Here is a 20,648-nt window from a genome sequence, read left to right as displayed (position 1 = left end):
GTTTCTGTTATATTAGAAAATGTCCATCGTCTCAGAAAATTCCTTTGTGTCCTTTCTAGCAACCCCAGCCTCTGTCAAAACTTCTCTTCTACCTGTTCTTTTTTGTATAATGGCTTTATTCAGATATTTATATACCATATATTTAACTCACCCACTTCAAGTATAAAGTTCAGTTGTGTTTTCTGTACTCACAGAGTTGTGCAATTGTCAACACAATCAATTTTAGAATTTTTTCATCACTCCAAGAAGAAACTGCACACTCATTAGCAGTCCATGTTTCCCTGACTACCTTCACCCTTACTACAGCCCTCAGCAGCTGCTAATCTCCATTCTCTTTCTTCTAGATATTTCATGTAAATGTATTCATGTAATATGTGCCCTTTTGTGACTGGCTTCATTAACTTAGCATAATGTTTTCAGGGTTCATTGATGTCATAGTGTGTATCAGAATATAATTCCTTCTCGTGGCTGGTATTCCATTGTTTAGGTATACCATATGTTTTTTATCCATTCATCAGTTGATGGACATTTGGATTTTTTTTTTTTTGATATCATGAATCATGTTTCTATGAATGTTTGTATATAAGTTTTTGATGGATATAAATTTTCATTTCTCTTGAATATATACCTAAGAGTGGAATTGCTGAGTCATGGTAATTGTGTGCTTATCATTTGAGGAACTGCCAGGCTGAAGTGCTTGTACCATTTTACATTCCCACAAGTAGTGTATGAGAGTTCCATTGTCTCCATATTCTCACAAACACTTACTGTTATTTGTCATCTTGATTGTAACTATCTTAATGGTTGTAAAGTATCTCATTGTGTTTTCAATTTGCTTTTTCCTGATGACTAGTGACGTTGAACATCTTCTTATTTATTGGCCATTTTCTTTGGAAAAATGTTTATTCAGGTCTTTTGTCCATTTTAAAATCATGTTATTATTGATTTGCAAGGATTTGTAAACGTTCTTTATGTATTCTAGATACAAGTCCCTTATGATTTGCAAATATTTTCTCCCATTCTGTAAATTGTCTTTCTACTTTCTTGGTGGTAGCCAATAAAGTGCAAAATGTTTTAATTTTGATGAATTCCAGTGTATCTGTTTTTTCTTTTGTCACTTGTGCTTTTGGTCATATTTAAGGCTTTACCTAACTCAAAAGTCATGAAGATTTATTCTTGTATTTTCTTCTATATTATGCTCGTTCTTAAACTTTATATAGATGGAATCATATCGTCTGTACTCTTTTGCACCTGGCTTCTTTCATTCTACCTAACATCTGTAAGATTCATCCATGTTGATGCACGTATCAGCAGTTTATTTCTTTTTATTGCTGAGTAGTGTCACACGGAATGAATGTACCACAGTTTGATCACTTATTTTTCTGAACATTTGGATTGTTTCTGGTTTGGGGCTATTGTGAATAAAGCTGTTATGAACTTTCAGCTTTGTACATATGTTTTCATTTTAGTGCTGGACCATATGGAAATGTATTTTAACTGTATGAGGAATTATCAAGCAGTTCTCAAATGTGTTATACTATTTTATACTTTTAATATTGATAGAATTGCTTCCGTCCTGGCCAACATTTGGTATGGTCAGTCTTTAGAATTGTAGCCATTCTAATATGTATATAGTTTGGTTTTAATTTGCATTTCCCTTGGTGACTAAAGATGTTAACATTTTTCAAGTACTTATTGGCTATTTGATTATCTTGTTTAGAAAGTATCAATTTACATCTCTTACTCATTTTTTGAAGTGTGGTGTTTGGTTTCTTTAAGACTGGTTCATATATTCATATGCTATCTTTTGTCAGATTCCTGTATTTAGACTTTTTTTTTTTTTTTTTTTTTTTTTTTTTTTTGTCTTAGTCTCTGGTCTGGCTTGCCTTTTCATTTTTTAAAATAGTATCTTTTGAGGCGCACAGCTCTTTAATTTTGGTGAAGTCCAGTTTTTAAATCAATTTTTTCTTTTGTAGTTACTGTTTCCTTATGTCCTGCAAACAAATTTTTGCCTACCCCAAAGGTTGTGAATAGGTTTTCCTATATTTTGTTTTTAGGAGTTTTATAGTTTTGTTATATTTGGGCTTATCTATTTTAAATCATTTTTACATATGAAATAAGATAAAGCAGAGACAGTATCTTTAAATAGTGTAATGTCTTGAGATATTTTATTTGTAAATGTTCCACACAGCTTTGTATAATTGGATGTGCTATTTCAGTGTTCTTAGAAAGTTAACTGCTTAATCTTCTCTAACTCATGAATGCTATGAATTCACTTGATATTCATGCCTGTCCTAGAACCTGTATTAATAACTCAGCAATCCAAGACTTTTTGACTCTCTAAAAGCCTTCTATATAGGTGCTGCTTCATCTATACTTGGATTACAGCTCGAACTTAGGTTTAACTTAGGAAAACCATTATTTTCTTTGAACTGCATATCTCTGTTGACAGTGATGCAGTTTAATTGAGACGTAGCAAGCAGTCAGTAAATAAGTGAAGCAGATAACTAAGATTCAGGTTATTTCAGTAAAATTTGTTTCTCTATTGCATTTACAATTCTTAGGGTTTAGAATCATGTGGAAAATTACCTATGTAAACTAATTTTTCCATAAGATATATTATGGACTTAGTGAAATAATATGTATTTTAAAACAGTATTTAAAGTAAAACATCATCATTAATTCTTTTTTCGTCTTTTTCTTTTCCTCAGAGACCTCGTTCTGAATTCTTTTTTTCAAGTAAAATTATTTATAGTAATTAGTTCATGCTCACTTTGGCTGTTTAGTATGTTTTTATGTTTGTAGCAGTATTTGGGAAATTTTATTTTAATTATTGTTGCCATGAAAATATATTAAAATTTCCCTCAATAAGGATAGAATTTGTTTGTTCAGTTTATACTATTGTGTTATTTAATATGACATACCTGGAATTTGGAATTTTAAAATTTGGACTTAGGATTTTATTTCATTTTGATAGTTAATATGCTTTGCATTGAGCTAAATGTTCTAAGGGGTATAACGATGAGTAGCATATAAATCTGGCTCTCAAAGGGTGGTTCTATAATCTGTTAAATAGGATTTGACCTCTATATATTTATTTTCTTTCTCAGCTTTTGTATTTTATGAATTAGTATTGTGAGCATTTGTTGTACCTAAAGCAGATGACTTTTCCTGAAGAATTACTGGAAGTGAGTAGTAGCTGTGTTAAATAGTGATAGAGCCACATTTTCCACCTTCCTTTTAGCTGGTGCATATGTGAAATAAATAAAAGACTTAATGTAGTGATTAGTCATGGATTGGATCTTGGAAATTATCTTAACCCATCTTTGAACAGATAAGGAGGAGGCCTAACATGGGGTTGCAAGCTCAAAAGTCAACAGGGATCTTATAAGTGAGGAGGTCCCAGTTTAACAGTGTAAGCCTAGTAATAAATAGCAGCGTTAGCTGGCCTGAGTTTTAGGGGAAACTGTAGGGATTATGGAAAGTGAGCAGATTAAAGTCCTTCTGCATTTGAAGGAAGAAGCTCCCACGCAGCTATATCCTGTTTTTACTGTGCAGAAATATGGACCGGTTTTGCCTTATCTTTTTATTTTTCAAGATAATCTAGAATTATAAAGTATAAATGCATATAAACAAATATGTGAAATCCTCCAATTTTAATATGTTAGTAATAGCTCAGTTTTTATACAAACACTGCATGGGCTAAATAAATACTTTTTGGGCAGATTGGTTATGCATGTGTGAAGAGAAATGAAAAAAGAAAAGTGATTTGGTTAATTTTGGGGGCTCTGCCTTACTTTTAAACCTTAGACACATTGTAAACATTTTAGGATTAGTTATTTCATAGATTTGTTATACCTCTTCCAAGTATAAGTTCTTTTTTCCTGAAGCCTACCCAAATACTTTTCTCATCAGATTTCCCCTAATTTGAATTTTTAATGGAGATGAAGGGAAATTATAATGGGGCTAGTAGCTCAAAAAGTTGTAACATAATTTGCTTTTTCAAATTTTCAAACTACTATGATAGGTGAAAAAAATATAGCAGTAATTTTATTGATGCTGACCAAAATTTATTTAAATTACGTGTATTATTAAAACTATATTTTAAAACAGTGGTTAAATTGCAGTAATAAAGCTCTAAGTATCATCACTGCCTCTTCTATTATCACTGTCAGATTAGATCTTGAACAGTTTTTAATTATGTTTTAGATTGTTAGAAACGGATAGTAAGTCTTTAAGATCTGTAAATGGGTCAAGAAGAAACAGTGGCTCTTCTCTTGTGTCGAGTTCTTCAGCCTCTAGCAACCTCAGTCACCTTGAAGAAGATTCTTGGATTCTTTGGGGAAGAATTGTTAATGAATGGGAAGATGTACGCAAAAAGAAGGAAAAGCAAGTTAAGGTATTCATGTTCTTTGTTGAAGTTCTTATTCTAAAGTGCGTCAGACATAACTTAATAGAGGGTTAGAACCCCCCCCCCAAATATAACTTCCAAGCTATGTATTAAAGAGGTCCGCTTTGTTTTCACTTACTTGTACCCCTGGAAGTTTTAATTTGTAGACATCAGTTGTTACAGAGGTCCTGATAATGTAGAAATATATAACTGAAAATTATTTTATTTACTTATTATTTTATAGAGACTCACTTTGTTACTCAGGCTGGAGTGCAGTGGTGCAATCATAGCTCGCTATAACCTCGAATTTCTGGGCTCAAGCGGTTCTCCTGCCTCAGGCTCCTGAGTAGCTATGACTACTGGTGTGTGTCACCACACCTGGATAATTTTTTATTTTCACTTTTTTGTAGAGATAGGATCTTGCTTTGTTGCCCAGGCTAATCTCAAACTCCTGGCCTCAAGCAGTCTTCCTGCCTTGGCCTCCCCAAGTGTTGTGAGCTACCGCACCTGGCCCGAAAATTGTTTTACAAGTTAAATTCTCTCATTTTATCGATTCAGAAATGAAGTTGTGACATACTGCATTCTTGATAACAGTATTTTACTTTTTTTTTTTTTTTTTGGCCTTCAACAGCCCTTTGAATGATGAGTACTGTACTGTCATTCATAGCTCTGCAGGTTTCAAGTCCATTACCTTAAGAGGCCACACACTGAGGTGAAGTGACCATTATTAATCCCCTGACCAGAACAGGATACACCCAGGGCCCAATCTTACCCTTGACTTACAGGGTTCCCTAGTCTTCTTATAAAGCTAGCTTTGTGAGTTAAAAATTTAATGAAGTCTACCGCTTCATTCCAACCCCCTAATAAGTCTTCCTTGGCTTGCAAGATAGGAGACTTAAATAATTCATTTTTATAATTTTATTTTATTTTTAGGAACTTGTTCGTAAAGGGATACCCCATCACTTTAGAGCAATAGTTTGGCAACTTTTATGCAGTGCACAAAGTATGCCAATTAAGGATCAGTATTCAGAACTCCTGAAAATGACCTCGCCTTGTGAAAAATTGATCCGAAGGGACATTGCTAGAACTTATCCTGAACACAACTTTTTTAAGGAAAAAGATAGCCTTGGACAGGAGGTTTTATTTAATGTAATGAAGGTAAGTTTTATTTGTTCATTTTTGAAATGAAATTAATTCCTGGAAGGTTGAAATTATACATTTTTCACGATGAGGCATGACCTCCCACTGCAATAATCAGTTGCTTTAGCAATGAAATTGGTTTTAGCATTATTTTTGCATTAATTCTGATGCTACATTACTGTCTAGTGTAGAGAACTTGTTAGAACATTTACTACATTATTCAGCATTAGTTGATGGAAATGGAATAGCTTAATCAATCACATACCATAGAGGGATCCTCATAAAAATGGATAATTCACCATCTGTAAAGTTCAAAACCTGGAATGTGGGTTTCTCCTATCATCTCTGCATTCCTACAGTTAGCAAATTTTTCTGCTTGCTATGACCAGCATTGTTAAGAGCATTTAGCCCTTGAAAGGTGTACCATTGACATTTTTTCTTCAATATTACCATTTCTCTTCCCACAGTTACTTTTTATTTCAGCTACCTCTGTGAAATACTGATTTCTTGTTAAATCATTTCAATTTTGCCAATCCTTTGCTTTAAACCTAGTCTAGTTTTATCTACATCAATATAAATTTTACTTGATTTTTTTTTTTGAGATGGAATTTCACTCTTGTTGCCCAGGCTGGAGTGTAGTGGTGTGATCTCAGCTTACTGCAACCTCTGCCTCCCAGGTTCAAGCGATTCTCCTGCCTCAGCCTCCCTAGTAGCTGGGATTACATGCGCCTGCCACTACACCCAGCTAAATTTTACTTTTAGTAGAGATAGGGTTTCACTATGTTGGCAGGCTGGTCTCGAACTCCTGACCTCAGGTGATCCACCTGCCTCCGCCTCCCAAAGTGCTAGGATTACAGGCATGAGCCACCATGCCTGGCTCAATTTTACTTGACGTTTAAGCCCTGTTACAAATTCCTGTGTTTTATTTTATTTTATTTTATTTTATTTTATTTTATTTTATTTTATGTCTTTAGGAGCTACCAAGTTTGGATTGGGAGATTGTCAAAATAAAAATTTCATGTAATAAAACATTTGCTTTTTAAATATGTATAGGGTAACATCTATAACAAGCAAGCAAGAGCTTTTCTCAAAAATAAATGGTCTTTTAATCTGCCTGTCTTGCCAATTTTAGGTTTTTTGGAGAAGGAAGGTATAACTTACCATGTATTTTGAACAACTTTTTTTTACTTTTTAGGCTTATTCTTTAGTAGATCGTGAGGTTGGTTACTGTCAAGGAAGTGCTTTTATAGTTGGATTGTTGCTTATGCAGGTAAGTTAATATAAGTATTAAATGTCCAATGAAATTCTTTATTAAAGTTGGATTGGAGAGTTTAAAAAACATCTTTGTTTTTATTAAATATAAGTGGATATGGGTATTTTTTCCTAGGCATAATTTGAATACAAATATTTAGTTTGCATTTTAAAAGATTAAACGTGTTAAAATAACATACAATAATATCTTACCACCAAATGAAATTTCAACTTAATGATGTATACATTTTTACTACAATATTCTACTAAAGCTTGTATCTACAGTAGTTTAAAATCTTATTTGTTAACATTTAATGAAGAGTAATCTTTTTCTAACCAAGGAGGGAATAATTAAAGTGTTGGTAAGAAAATCTTGTTTATATTGTAGAATATCTTTAGAGATTTGTAGAGAATTTAATTTATCATGGAGCTAAAAGCTCATTATGCATACCTCACTGTATGCTCTAAAATAGTGGTACTCAGCCACTTTTACTCCGTAAGGATATAACTTTGTTATTGAGTAATTGTGCAGTGGGTTTGGGTGGGATGTTTTCAGAATTCAGGGGTAGGATAATCATAGCTTTGAAGGGAAATGGCATATAGTATTATCTCTTCAACTTTGTTGAAATGTTAAGTCCGTGTTAGTCTTTATTTAGTCTCAGATTTTAGTCCTGAAAAGGAATCATGGAGATACTTGGTTTGAGTCATATAGGGTGGTTTTGCAACTCAGTTCTGCACATGCTGTATGAATTTAGGCTAGATTATTTAACCTCTCTCTGAGCCTTAATAAGATAACACTATCTACTTTCAGATTAGTTGTGAGGGTTATTTGAGGTAATGTATGTGGAAGCCTAGCATGGTGTTTGGCCCATAGGAGATAGGCAGTGAAAGTTCAGTGATTTACCCAAATCATGCATCCTGGTAGATAAAAGCAAAGCAGGAATCACAAACCGTTTCCTGATGCTTTGCTTCAGTTTCCCAACTGCTTTGAGTTTTAAAGCTCTGTTGCTGTCAGGAGTATACACACCCCTCTTTTCTGAGTAGAATAAACCTGATGTCAGAGACACTGGTTAATAATAAAAATAATTTTTACTCTGTGTTATAGCATATGTAAGAACACATAAGAAGTGCTCCCAGTGGTTATTGATTTCTAAGTGGAATTAGGTTATAAATAATACAATGCAAAACTAGGTTTGTTAATGTTGAGGTATAGTTGTTTAACAAAATTACGATTTTCCAGCTTTGCGCAGTGACAATATCGTAGCCAATGAGGTTTATCCAAGGCACAATTATTGCTAATTGAAATTACGCTTTTCCTACTTTGATTGTTTAGTACTGATAGATCCTTCATTACTGAACTCAGACATCCTTATTATCAGTCTAGTGATTTTTGCTGCTGTTCTGTTCCTTTTATTTTCCTGTTAGCTCCACAATGACCTTTTAGTAGTCATTTCTTTTGGGCATCTAAAGAGCAGTTTTTCTCTGCTTGAGGTCTGGATCTCTGAACAGCTGACCTAGCTCTCTAGGAATCCTGTGAATCCTGTGAATCCTCAAGGAATCACGGTTTCCTTCAAGACAGGGCAAGCAGTGGTGGTAGAAATACTAACTTTAATAAGTATTATTACCACCATTGGAGTAATAAATAATATTTTGGTGATTGATCTACTTAGCTGTTGTCAGTGGCAGCAATATATTAACACAACAGTAGTCACTTATGACCCAGGGCCATAAGGTAGAAAAGCTCCTCTTTTTGTTTCTGAAGTTTATGCTCACATCTTATGGTATATTGTTCTCCCATAACTTCAGTTTAGAAATGTAACTCAGAGTCTGATAAAATTTGCAAAGTTAGTACATATTGTATCAAAATGGTTAAAAGTGTTGGATATGTATGTTTTGTGTGTATCTCACTCCTATAAAATTAGGTATATTGTCTGCATTAGACCTTTGCAAAAGACATGGATTCTTATCAGCTCAGAGTCACAGAGAAAGTATGTAGCAGCACATTGCTCTAGGACTCAAGCATCTTGATTTCTTTCTAATGGAAAGGAATGACTATAAAACAACTTGGTATATGCCACTCCATGTCACATTTTTTCATTTTGTTGCCATGGTTTCAATTTTTTTGAGAAGGACCTAGTGATACTTTTTCTGTCTCCTTTTCCTCTTTTGCCAAATTACCTCAACTTATTTTTTAAAATGTTGCCATTAAAAAAATTCTCCTCTAGTTCCCATATTAATGCTATTGCAAAGAGGAGAGGGAATGAAACTTGTTTTGATATGTTCAGAAGAGAAGAAATTGTTGTAAGACAAAAAGGGAAATTATAATTACATACTCCATAATGACATTTTGGTCAACAGTGGACTGCATGTATGATGGTGCGCTCCTAAGATCATAAACCCTATTTTTACTTTGCTTTTTCAATGTTTAGATATACAAATATGTGCCATCATGTTACAGTGGTGTACAGTATTCAGTACAGTAACATACTGTACAGGTTTGTAGCCTAGGAGCAATAGGCTATATAGCATATAGCCTAGGTGTATAGTAAGCTATATGATGTAGGTTTGTGTAGGTGCACTCTATGATGTTCGTACAATGATTAAATCGCGTGAGGACATATACCTCGGTAATCTCTGTCCCTTTCCAGTGCTGTGGGAGAGAAAAGAGAACGCAACTACCTTAGGAGAGAGCCAGGTTTCAGTGTTGAAATATTCTTAAGGGAAATCCAGATTTCAGCTAAAGAAAGAGAGCAACATTTGGAAAAGAGATTGAGGATATAGGTAGACTATTGTGTTCATGGTAGGATATGGGTTCCAGAAAATGCTGTGGAAAAGATTTAGGAAAGATTGGAAATGGGGTCAGATTAGGGGAGCAGTAAAATCATGTAGGATGAGAGTCCTGGGATTTGGGGCTTCTGGTAGTGACTGACATAATTCAGTGGGACTGTGGAGCTTGATATAATTAATAGAGATAACCTCCAAAGTAGAACTGTGGCCATGTGTGTTGAGAGGAAGGAAGAAGTGCAGGTTTTGCCAAGAGTAACTCTTGGCTCCTGTCCGTGGCTGTGTCAAGGCCAGGGAAAATGTCTTGTTATTAGCAGCAGTCTTCAGCAAGAAGAAGGCCTGGAGATCTTTTGGGATGTTCTCTTTTGAAACACACCGGTATAATGGGAATGAATGAGAATTAGCAAATTTTATTATTTTGAGAAAGATGGCTTAACACTTTGGGTAGTTACTTGCCTAAGTATTCTGAATATCTTTGTAGCTCTTTACAGAGCTTTCATATTAATTATCTTATTTGATATGATATCCTGGTGATTTACACATAAAATGTGAAATTGGTAACTTTAAACCCCAATTTCAGATAATATGAAAACATAATTAACATGTCCTTTTAATACTTGCACCATGTCATATGACTTTTTGCTCAGAATCCTCAAAAAACCTTCTCTCTCGCTTAAGGTAAAAGTCAAAATCCTTACCATGGCCTCTACAGCCCTCTGCATTTTGGTTCCCTGTTATTTCTCCTCCATGACGTAAGCTTCACTCATAGTATTCTAATTTAGTAGTTCTCTATTTGCTGTTTCTTGAGCATGCCAAGTGTGATTCCATTTTAGGACCTTTGTACTCTTTGGTCTTCTGGAACTGTTCTTTCCTCAAATGCTCCCTTGCTTTCTTCAGGATTCTGCTCAACTGTTACCATATCAGGGGACCTTTCCTGATCTACATCAATAGCCGTGTGTCTCCCCAGCATTCCCTGTTACCCTACATTGTTTTATTTCTGTAGCATCTGTCACCATCTGACATACATATTAGTTGATTTATTCCGTGTCTTGTCTGCCTCCCTCCATTAGAAAGTTCAGATTCCTTGAGAATAGAAATTGTGTTTATTTTGTTCGTTGCTGTATACCCAGAGAGAGAAAAGTATCTGGCTATAAATCAGTATTTGTTGGTTGAATTAATGAATGAGGCAAGTTGAGACAGTTGGTTTCAGAGATTGTAAGATTTGTTTAACTTCTCGTTCTTGGTGATGGAATGGGAGACTAGAACTTTCTGATTCTTAGCTAATTGCTCTTAGCATTGCAGCACACAGCCACTCAAACAGTGCTTATGGTTGGCTGGGTACTTAGTTTAAATATCATTGGTTTATTTGTGTATCATAGAACATTAACCTATGTTGTTTTTTTCCTTCCAATGTAGATGCCAGAAGAAGAAGCTTTCTGTGTATTTGTTAAATTAATGCAAGATTATAGACTTCGTGAACTTTTTAAACCAAGTATGGCAGAATTGGGCCTTTGTATGTACCAGTTTGAATGTATGATACAGGTAAAAGTGCAGTGTTGATAAAAAGACATATTGCCGTTGTATTTTTTATATCTTGTTCTGAGTGCCAACTGATCAAATTTAATGTTAAAAGCATTAAAGCACTTGAATGTGTAAGTGTTTTAATTACATGATTTTTTTTTTGGTTGGTTTATGTATGATTTGACCCTTCACATTAGGTAGATCACAGTCTAGAACTTGACTCCAGTTTTCGTATTCAATCCTTAAGCATTTCTGCCAAATGTACTATACACCCCTTATGTAAGCACATGAATTTCCTTATTATATCCTATTGTTGTTACATGGTCTAAGCTCTCTTACAGGAGCTTTATGATATTATCACACTGACATCAGTCCCCTTATTTTGAGACTCTATCTCTTTGAGTCCTCTCCTCTGCCTTTTTACTTTTATTTTATTTTTATTTTTTACTAGCCCGTAATTTTTTTTCCTGTAATGTTTTCTTTTTACGTTGCTAGTTTAAGACTCAAGTTATCTAGTGACTGAATGAAGGTGGAGAGAATAGGAGCAGAATCAAAATCAAGGGAAAAATACCTTTGAAGTATTTTACCTTTCTGGATTTAATTTTTATATTTTGTATATTTAAGTTTGCTATAATGTAAATATTTTCACTTATTTAAATTTCAATTTCAATTAAATGAGCTGAATTTAAGAAAATAGGCTAATGAATCAGCTGGCATGGGAGCCATTTTTATTAGTTTCCTGTCTCCTGGCAGCCTTATAAACTCCAATTTTTTCTATCTATGGTGGGAGCAAGGGGATATGTAAAATGTTCTTACATTTTATTTTTTATTTATTCATTTATTTATTTTTGAGATGGAGTCTCGCTTTGTGGCCCAGGCTGGAGTGCAGTAGCGCAGTCTCGGTTCACTGCAAGCTCTGCCCCCTGGGTTCATACCATTCTCCTGCCTCAGCTTCTCGAGTAGCTGGGACTGCAGGTGCCCACCACCACAACCGGCTAATTTTTTGTATTTTTAGTAGAGACGGGGTTTCACCGTGTTAGCCAGGATAGTCTCGATCTCCTGACCTCCTGATCCACCCACTTTGGCCTCCCAAAGTGTTGGGATTACAGGCGTGAGCCACTGCCGTGCTCAGCTGATTTTTTGATTGACATACAATAGTTGTACATTATGGAGTACAGATTTTTTGTTTCTATATATTTTAAAGAAAAAGCCAGAATAGGTCTTGAGATGAAATTTTTTTTTTTTTTTTTTTTTCTGAGACAGAGTCTAGCTCTGTCGCCCAAACTGAAGTACAATGACACAATCATGGTTCACTGCCTCCTTGACCTCCTGGGCTCAAGCCATCCTCCTACCTCAGCCTTCTGTGTAACTGAAACTACAGGTATATAACACTGCAACTGAATAGTTTTTTATTTATTTTTATTTTTTATTTTTTAATTTTTTGTAGAGACAGGGTTTCACTATGTTGTCCAGGTTGGTGTTGAACTCCTGGGCTCAAGTGGTCTTCCTATCTAAGCCTCCCAAAGTGCTGGGATTACAGGCATGAGCCGCTGTGGCTGGACTTGAGATTATTCTTAATTAATTCTTTTCTGAAATAGTAAGTTTGTTTTTAGCAGCCTTAAACTCTCTTAATGTTATATTTTTCAATTAATGTGTAATTTATGGCTGGATGCAGTGGCCCATGCCTCTAATCCAAGCACTTTAGGAGGCTGAGGTGGACAGATCACTTGAGCCTAGGAGTTTGAGACCAGCCTGGGCAACATGGCAAAACCTTGTCTCTGCTAAAAATAAAAAAAATTAGCTGGGTATGGTGGTGTGCACCTGTAGTCCCAGCTGCCTGGGAGGCTGAGATGAGAGGATTGCTTCAGCTTGGGAGGATTGCTTCAGCTTGGGAGGCAGAGGTTGCAGTGAGCCAAGATGACACCACTGTACCCTAGCCTGAGTGACAGAGTGAGACCCTGTCTCAAAAAAAAAAAAAAAGTCTTATTTATGTTTTGAATTACTAGACTTGCTGAAACATCTGTATTTTGAGTATTTTTCCTATTCTTTAGGAAGGTAAGAATGATCAATGGTAGATAGTGCCTGAAAGTATTTTAACATGACATTTCTTTTCTTTTTAAACGTCTTTTTGAAATATTATAGTTGATAGAAAAGTATAGAAAATATCAGTCACTCTTGTATCCACCAACAGGATTAAACAAATGTAAAACTTTTATTGGTTTCTTTTTATTAATAAATTAAATGTTATACTCAAAATTCCAACTTCGCATTCTTTTCCCCTTCTTTCTTTCCTAGATACTAGCCACTGTCCCAAATGTTTCAAATTCTATGTCTTACGTTTTCCATATGATGCTTGATCTAATCTTTGTGTTTGGTATAGGCTGATCTAGTATAAATATAATGATCTAATTTGAAATACTCAGTTTTACTGTGTTATAACTAACTGTTTTCTTCCCTTTAGGAGCATCTTCCAGAGCTCTTTGTACATTTTCAATCTCAGAGTTTTCATACCTCAATGTATGCATCATCCTGGTTTCTGACTATCTTTCTTACAACTTTTCCACTACCAATTGCAACAAGGATATTTGATATCTTTATGTCTGAGGTAAGCTAATGGGCAGACAAAGAGCAGGAGCTGAGCAAAGGGGTCACTGAGTTAGTGAGAGCAGGGCAATGAGGAGAGCAATGAAGGAAAGCCATGTGTCCCATGCAAAACTGCTTACATGGAATATCCCATTTAAACCTTGTAGTAACCCTATCAGGTAGATACTGTTTTTATTCCATTTGTTAGATGATAGATGAGGAAGTTGAGACTTAGAGAAAGGTTAAGTAGCGTGTCTGTGGACACACAATACATAGGTGGTGTTGTAACAAGGATTCAAACATAGGCAGTTTGGAGCCTACACTGTTAACCATATCTCTTTATCACCTAACTAATACAGTGAAAGTTTGTGAGAGGTAAAATATTTGTCTTACAGTTAAAATTGTTGCAATGCATCTGTCATCCAAAGAGTAAGAAGTAATAAGCATGTTTCTTCTATTCTCTGAACACATTGCAGGTTATTGTCCTTTTGTCAGTAGTACATAGAGGTAATCCTTTATTTTCTAGTCTGTGAACTCAGTGTTGCTATTAATTACATCTTGGGAAAATCAATTTGTATTACCTATCTAAATTAGTTCAGATCACAGTTGGCCAACTGTGATTCATGTCCCAATCAGATGGACAGATTTTTGTGCCAAATCTGTCCTTCCACACCTGTTTTTTATAAAGTTTTCCTAGAACACAACCCTGCCCATTTATTTATGTGTTGTGTATGTCTGCTTTGGGGTTGTAGTGACAGAGCTGAGTAATTTTGACAGACAGTATAGCCCATCAAATCTAAAATATTTGCTTTCTGACTCTTGACAGAAAATGTTTACCAGCCTCTAGTTTAGATCCCTAAATGCTTACCTTAGTATTATTTCAAATGACTTGTTTTTGTTGATGGAAGAGTAAGATAAATTTAGATTTATTTAATTTGTTTCCTCAGGGTTTAGAAATAGTGTTTCGTGTAGGATTAGCACTTCTTCAGATGAATCAGGCAGAACTGATGCAACTTGACATGGAAGGGATGTTACAGGTAAGTTCCTTTTTTTTTTTTTTTTGTTTTTGAGACAGGGTTTCACTCTGTTGCCCAGGCTGGAGTGCAGTGGCATGATCTCGGCTCACTGCAACCTCCACCTCCCAGGTTCAAGTGATCCTTCCCCCGCCTCAGCCTCCTATGTAGCTGGAATTACAAGCGTGCACCACTACACCCGGCTAAGTTTTGTATTTTTAGTAGAAACAGGGTTTCACCACGTTGGCCAGGCTGGTCTTGAACGCCTGACCTGAAGTGATCCACCTGCCTCAGCCTCCCAAAGTGCTTCGATTACAAGCATGAGCCACCACGCCCAGCCCATAATTTCTTGAATGTCTTTGGATTTCACTATTAACAGCACTTAAGTCATTCTTATATTTTTCTTTTATTGTATCTTAGCACTTTCAAAAGGTCATTCCACATCAGTTTGACGGTGTCCCAGACAAGCTAATCCAAGCAGCTTACCAAGTCAAATACAACTCAAAGAAAATGAAAAAGTAAGTATTTTATATTTTTGTTGGAAATTCAGTGGAAGTTGCAAAACATTCTAGTGATACAGTTTTCCTCCTCAGGTTATAGAACTGTTTTTTTTTTTTGGTGGTATTAGTTTCATTATAACATAAAGCTAATATTAGAATATACTGCTTTTAATAGTGGTGCATGGGACTAGCATGTACTACCTTTAAAACTTTCTTCCTTTTACCTGTTGACTAGAATTAGGAGCCTGGAATGGATATACATATATGAGGATGCTGTTATTTTTGAAACCACTTTTCTGGTGTGGTCCCATTCATTGACATTCTTTTCCTCTTAGTTTGACCCCAGAGTGTCACTTAAGTTCAAAATTAGCATAACCAGCAAGATAGACATGAGGTATGGATTGAGAACTTAAAAATTTATTTATTTATTTTAGAGACAGGCTTTTGCTCTGTCACCCATGCTGGAGTACAGTGGTGTGATCATGGCTGCTCACTGTAGCCTTGAAATCCTGGGTTCAAGTGGTCCTCCCACATCAGCTTCCTAAGTACGGGAAGTACCCTGTCTCTACTAAAGTACAGGTGTACTACAGGTGCACACCACCATGCCTGGCTAATTTAAAAAATATTTTTGTAGAGACAGAGTCTCACTGTGTTGCCCAGGCTGATCTCGAACCCCTGGGCTCAAGTGATCCTCCCATCTCAACCTCCTAAAATGTGGGGATTACAGATGTTAGCCGCTGCACCTGTTCAAATTTTATTTATTGTGCTACTTTCTAATGAAGCTTTTTTTGGTATGCATGTCCTAAAAGTTCAAAATAAACAGTCTTGGCTCATTAGTTTTATTTTTGAAACAGATTAAGTGTATTAATTAAAATAATAGCCATGATTTCTCTAGCTTCCAGCACTTAATTCTTAACCTGTGGTCATGTACTTTCTATGGCATAAAATGCTTTGAAATGAAAACAATACTCTATGCTAGCAGTTAGCAGTTTCTTTTCTGCTGCAATATGAAATTACATTAACATGTACAACATACTACTCCCATGGATATTCCTACTCCACAAAGTGTATTTAAATATGAGTGAGAATTTTGTTATTAAAATTAGTTAGCTTTTCCATGCACAAATGATGTGTAGTCCCAGCTACTCGGGAGGCTGAAGCAGGAGGATTGCTTAAGCTCAGGAGTTCACAATCAGCCTAGGTAACATAGGTGATACCTTATCTCTTTAAAAAAAATTAAAAAGTTAGCTCTAATTGACAAAAGCAAGCTGAGCCAATTTTTTAGCTTCAACTTTTATTATTAATAAGTTGCTTGTGATGTTTTAAATAAGCACCATCATGTTGATACATTTTAAATAACTACCATCATGTGGAGACATCATACAGACCAAAAAGCTGCTGTGCCTTGTAACTGATAAAAATGAATTACCTCAATTTTTGTCACGTGGTAAAACCACATTGAACTCACACTAGCCAGGCAGAGAATTTATTTTACTTTAGAAGTCTGATAGAGAATGAGGTTCCTTAACCTTCTTGGTAACTAATTCTCCTTGTATAGATCTTGTCATATGTACAATCCATTTCTGAAATTTCAATTAATCCTGTTTACTTATCAGATTTCTGGCCCCCTAGTTCTTTCACTTCCTTATTCATGCTCTCCCCATTCTGCTTTATCAAGATCTCTAGATTGAGGTGTAAAAGCCTTCTTCTGATACGAACAACTGTACTTCCTCTGCCCTTTTGTTTCCTGTATTCATGTAGCCAATTGTTGTTGCATAGTTACTGAGATTGCTGACAGTAAATTATGTTTCCAGTGGCCTTCCATGTGTGTTTATATTGGCTTTGATTAATTATCTGATTCCTCACAGTGGTTACTTCAAACCTTACCATTCTTCCCAAACTCCCATCCCCTTTTTGCCATACTTAACTCTCACCAGATTACCTTATTCCTAATTCAGCAATCATTTTCAAACTTCCTAAACTTGCTGTCTTCCAGCTTGTAGACTTAGCTATGTTCTTTTTCTTCTCCTTGTAGAATACAGTATTTTTTTCCTTTATAATGCTAATTCAGAATACATGATGTTACTCATTTCCATCTCTTCCAGCTCCTTGCTCCATTAACTATTCCTTCTGTCCGCTATCTTCAATCTCTCTCTCTCTGTTGTTTCATTTTCTTCAATCTAAGAAAATAATTTTTAGTTCTGACTTAGAAGCAACAAAATAAAACCTTCCTCAACATAGCATTTCATTTTCCTTTTATGAAGCTTAGCTGTGAAGGAAACAATGGATTTTACTCATTAGCTACAGGTCACATTCTATTTGCTTTTTTTCACTTGGGAAAATTTTCAGACATACAGAAAAATAGAATAATAAATATCCATTGCTTATTGTCTGCATTTAACAATTGTTAATATTTTGTCATATTTATTTTTTTCAAAGTATTTCAAAGTAAATATTGTTAATATTTTGTCATTTATTTTTTTCGAAGTATTTCAAAGTAAAGCTCAGAAATTGTGACACTTTACTCTTTAATACGTCAGTATTCATGTCCATAAAGTAATTTGCCTCCTTTACCACATTGCTTTCACCACTTAACAGTAATTCCATAATATTGCCTAATACTCAGTCTATGTTCACATTTTCTCAGTTGTGCCAAAAATTTCCTTGCCATTGATTACATTGTATTCGGTTGTTCACTTACATTTTCTAAAATTTAGATCAGCACTACCTATTCCAATCTTCCTTTTTAATATATTGACTTGTTGAAGAGACCAAGTGAGTTTTACGGAGAATATCAAACCTGAAGGATTCATCTGTTTATTTCCTTGTCATCTCATTTAACTTCTGTATCTCTTGTGTTTTCTATAAACTGGGAGCTAATGTGAAGACTTAATCTAATTGAGCATGAACATTTCTGGCAAGAGTACTTAATAGGTGATACCATGTACTTTATTCATCTTAAAAGATGTATAATGTCTGTCTCACTGTTATTAGAGATGCCGTGATTGATGACTAGATTAAGGTAATGACAGATTTCTTTATTATAATAGCTGTGATGGCCCTCTTGGCACCTAGTAAGTACTTTGTAAGTTAATATTTTGGCATCGTAAGAATATCCAGTTCCTTACGACTTTCCACCTCTTGACTCAGTCTGCTCAAAAGTATTATTGAGGGCCAGGCACAGTGACTCACACCTATAATCCCAGTACTTTGGGAGGCCGAGGTAGGCAGATCACTTGAGGCCAGGAATTCAAGACCAGCCTAGGTAACATGGTGAAATCCTATCTCTAAAGGAAAGAAAAAAAAGAAAAAAGACCAAAAATTAGCCAGGTGTGGTGGTGTGCACCTTTAGTTCCAGCTACTCAAGAGACTAAGTTGGGAGAATCACTTGAGAAGTCAAGGATGCAGTGAGCTGTGATTGCGTCACTGTACTTCAGCCTTGGCAACAGAGTGAGACTCTGTCTCCAAAAAAAGAAGTATCACTGGGGATACTTTTCATGTTAAATTGTTTCATTTAGGATAACAAAAGCATGAGTTTTAAAATGTCATTCTTCTTACTTTTATCAGTCAGCTTTCTTCATAACCTTTTCTTCTTTAACTGCAGCTAACTTCATTCTACTGGAAACACATATAAACACTTCATTATTTCAGCCAGGCATGATGGCTCGCACCCACAATACCAGCACTTTGGGAGGCCCAGGCAAGAGGATCGCTTGAGCCTGGGAGTTTGAGACCAACCTGGGCAACATAGCGAGACCCCATCTCTGCAAGAAATAAAAAAAGCTAACTAGGTGCCTGTAGTCCTGGCTTCTCCATAGGCTGAGGTGGGAAGATGGCTTGAGTCTGGAGTTGGAGGCTGCAGTGAGCTATGATCACAGCACTGCACTCCAGCCTGGGTGACAGAGTAAGACCCTCTCTCTTAAACAAAACAAAAAAACTTCATTAGTCCCTTTAATTACCAAATTCCAGAGAAAAGTGTTAGTGGGAATGGTATTCCTTTGAATTAGTCTATTCTTTTTCAGGGGGCATTATTAAGGACTTACAGGCCTATATTCAGAATGTTTTAATGTTGCAAAGTAAGTTGTGTTGAACATCACAAAATTTTGCCGAAGTGACACTAGTTTATAGTCTAACCCAGCAGTATATGAGTTCTTATTGTGGCCAGGTGCGGTGGTTAACACCTGTAGTCCTTTCACTTTGGGAGGCTGAGGCAGGCAGATTGTTTGCGCCTAGGAGTTTGAGACCAGCCTGGGCAACATGGTGAAACTTTGTCTCTACAAAAAAATACAAAAATTAGCTGGGTGTGGTGGCACCAGCACACCTGTGGTCCTAGCTACTCAAGAGGCCAGGTGGGAGGATCACTTGAACCTGGGCGGTCCTGGCTGCAGTGATCCACGATTGTGCCACTGCACTCCAGCCTGAGTGACAGAGTGAGACCCTGTCTAAAAAAATGGTCTCATTGTTCTACTTTGTCATCAGTGCTTGGTTATTCTTAATTTTTGCCAATCTGCTTAATTTTTATCAATCACAGGGGGCATTATTAAGGGCTTGCAGGCTTGTATTCAGAATGCTTTAACATTGCAAAGTAAGCTGTGTTCAGCATCACAAAATTTTGCCAGACTGACACTAATTTATAGTCTAACCTAGCAGTGTATGAGTTCTCATTGTGGCCAGTATAAAATGTCTCATTTTCTACTTAATTTACATTTCCCTGATTGTTAATAAGAGTAAGCATCTTTTCATACGTTTATTGGCTTCATGTTTTTCTTCTATTTTTTTTTCCTCCCTTTTCTCTTGCAGTGTCTACTTCATACTGCTTTGACTTCTTAGTGGTTGCTAGTTGTTTGTAATCTGGGTTGTAATCTTTTGTCAGTATTAAAAGATAAGTCTTGTTCATTTCTACCAAGTATCAGTCTTGGAATATATAATAAACTCACAATTGGACGTACCTCTCAAAAATACTCAAGCTTCCTGTTGGTTGGAGGGTGGCAGCACAGAAAAGTAAATGGTTTATTACATGCAAATATATAACAGATTATTAAAATTATATGTTAGAGATACCTAACCCGTATGTCTTCAAACTGGCATACACAGTCTGCTGGGTGTCAGGAAAATGTTCAGAGCTTAGTTAAGTAGATTTTCAATTTCTATCCATATTCTTTCCTACAGTTTATCTGTCTGATAACATTTCTGTAGTAGAGGTGCCTTGGTTCTCCTTCGCACCTTCCCTTTTACAGCATGCCTTCTCCCACTTTATTAAAGGAAGGAAGGAAAACCTGTCAGCCAATCTAGATCTTACTATGGTACATTACTTTAGTTTGTAAAAAAATCTCTGCAGCTCTAAACAAAAAGAACAGTTTCAGAATGACTTGCTCGTGAGGGAGTGTCCCCTGAGAGAGCAAAGCAAGAAAAGTGGAAGTTTTCTTTATTACTATTATTATTATACTTTAAGTTCTAGGGTACATG

The 20,648-nt window shown here is 35.7% G+C and overlaps 1 protein-coding gene across 1 annotated transcript in view; it reads left to right on the top strand.

Annotated features, from left to right (window-relative positions):
• Window positions 1–20,648, top strand: part of LOC105532132 (ecotropic viral integration site 5 protein homolog) — a gene marked incomplete at its 3' end in the record, with an annotated part of 264,948 nt that overhangs the window by 112,338 nt on the left and 131,962 nt on the right. The window contains exons 3-9 of the mRNA XM_011970220.1: window positions 4,210–4,399; window positions 5,324–5,548; window positions 6,726–6,800; window positions 10,982–11,107; window positions 13,548–13,691; window positions 14,617–14,706; window positions 15,103–15,200. Of these exons, the coding sequence (XP_011825610.1) occupies window positions 4,210–4,399; window positions 5,324–5,548; window positions 6,726–6,800; window positions 10,982–11,107; window positions 13,548–13,691; window positions 14,617–14,706; window positions 15,103–15,200 (948 nt within the window). The remainder of the gene's footprint in view (window positions 1–4,209; window positions 4,400–5,323; window positions 5,549–6,725; window positions 6,801–10,981; window positions 11,108–13,547; window positions 13,692–14,616; window positions 14,707–15,102; window positions 15,201–20,648) is intronic.

The sequence above is a fragment of the Mandrillus leucophaeus genome, unplaced genomic scaffold (genome assembly GCF_000951045.1).
Source record: "Mandrillus leucophaeus isolate KB7577 unplaced genomic scaffold, Mleu.le_1.0 Scaffold933, whole genome shotgun sequence".
NCBI classification, from domain to species: Eukaryota; Metazoa; Chordata; class Mammalia; order Primates; family Cercopithecidae; genus Mandrillus; species Mandrillus leucophaeus.
Note: the sequence above shows the minus strand (reverse complement) of the source record. Positions and strands in the feature narration are given on the sequence as shown.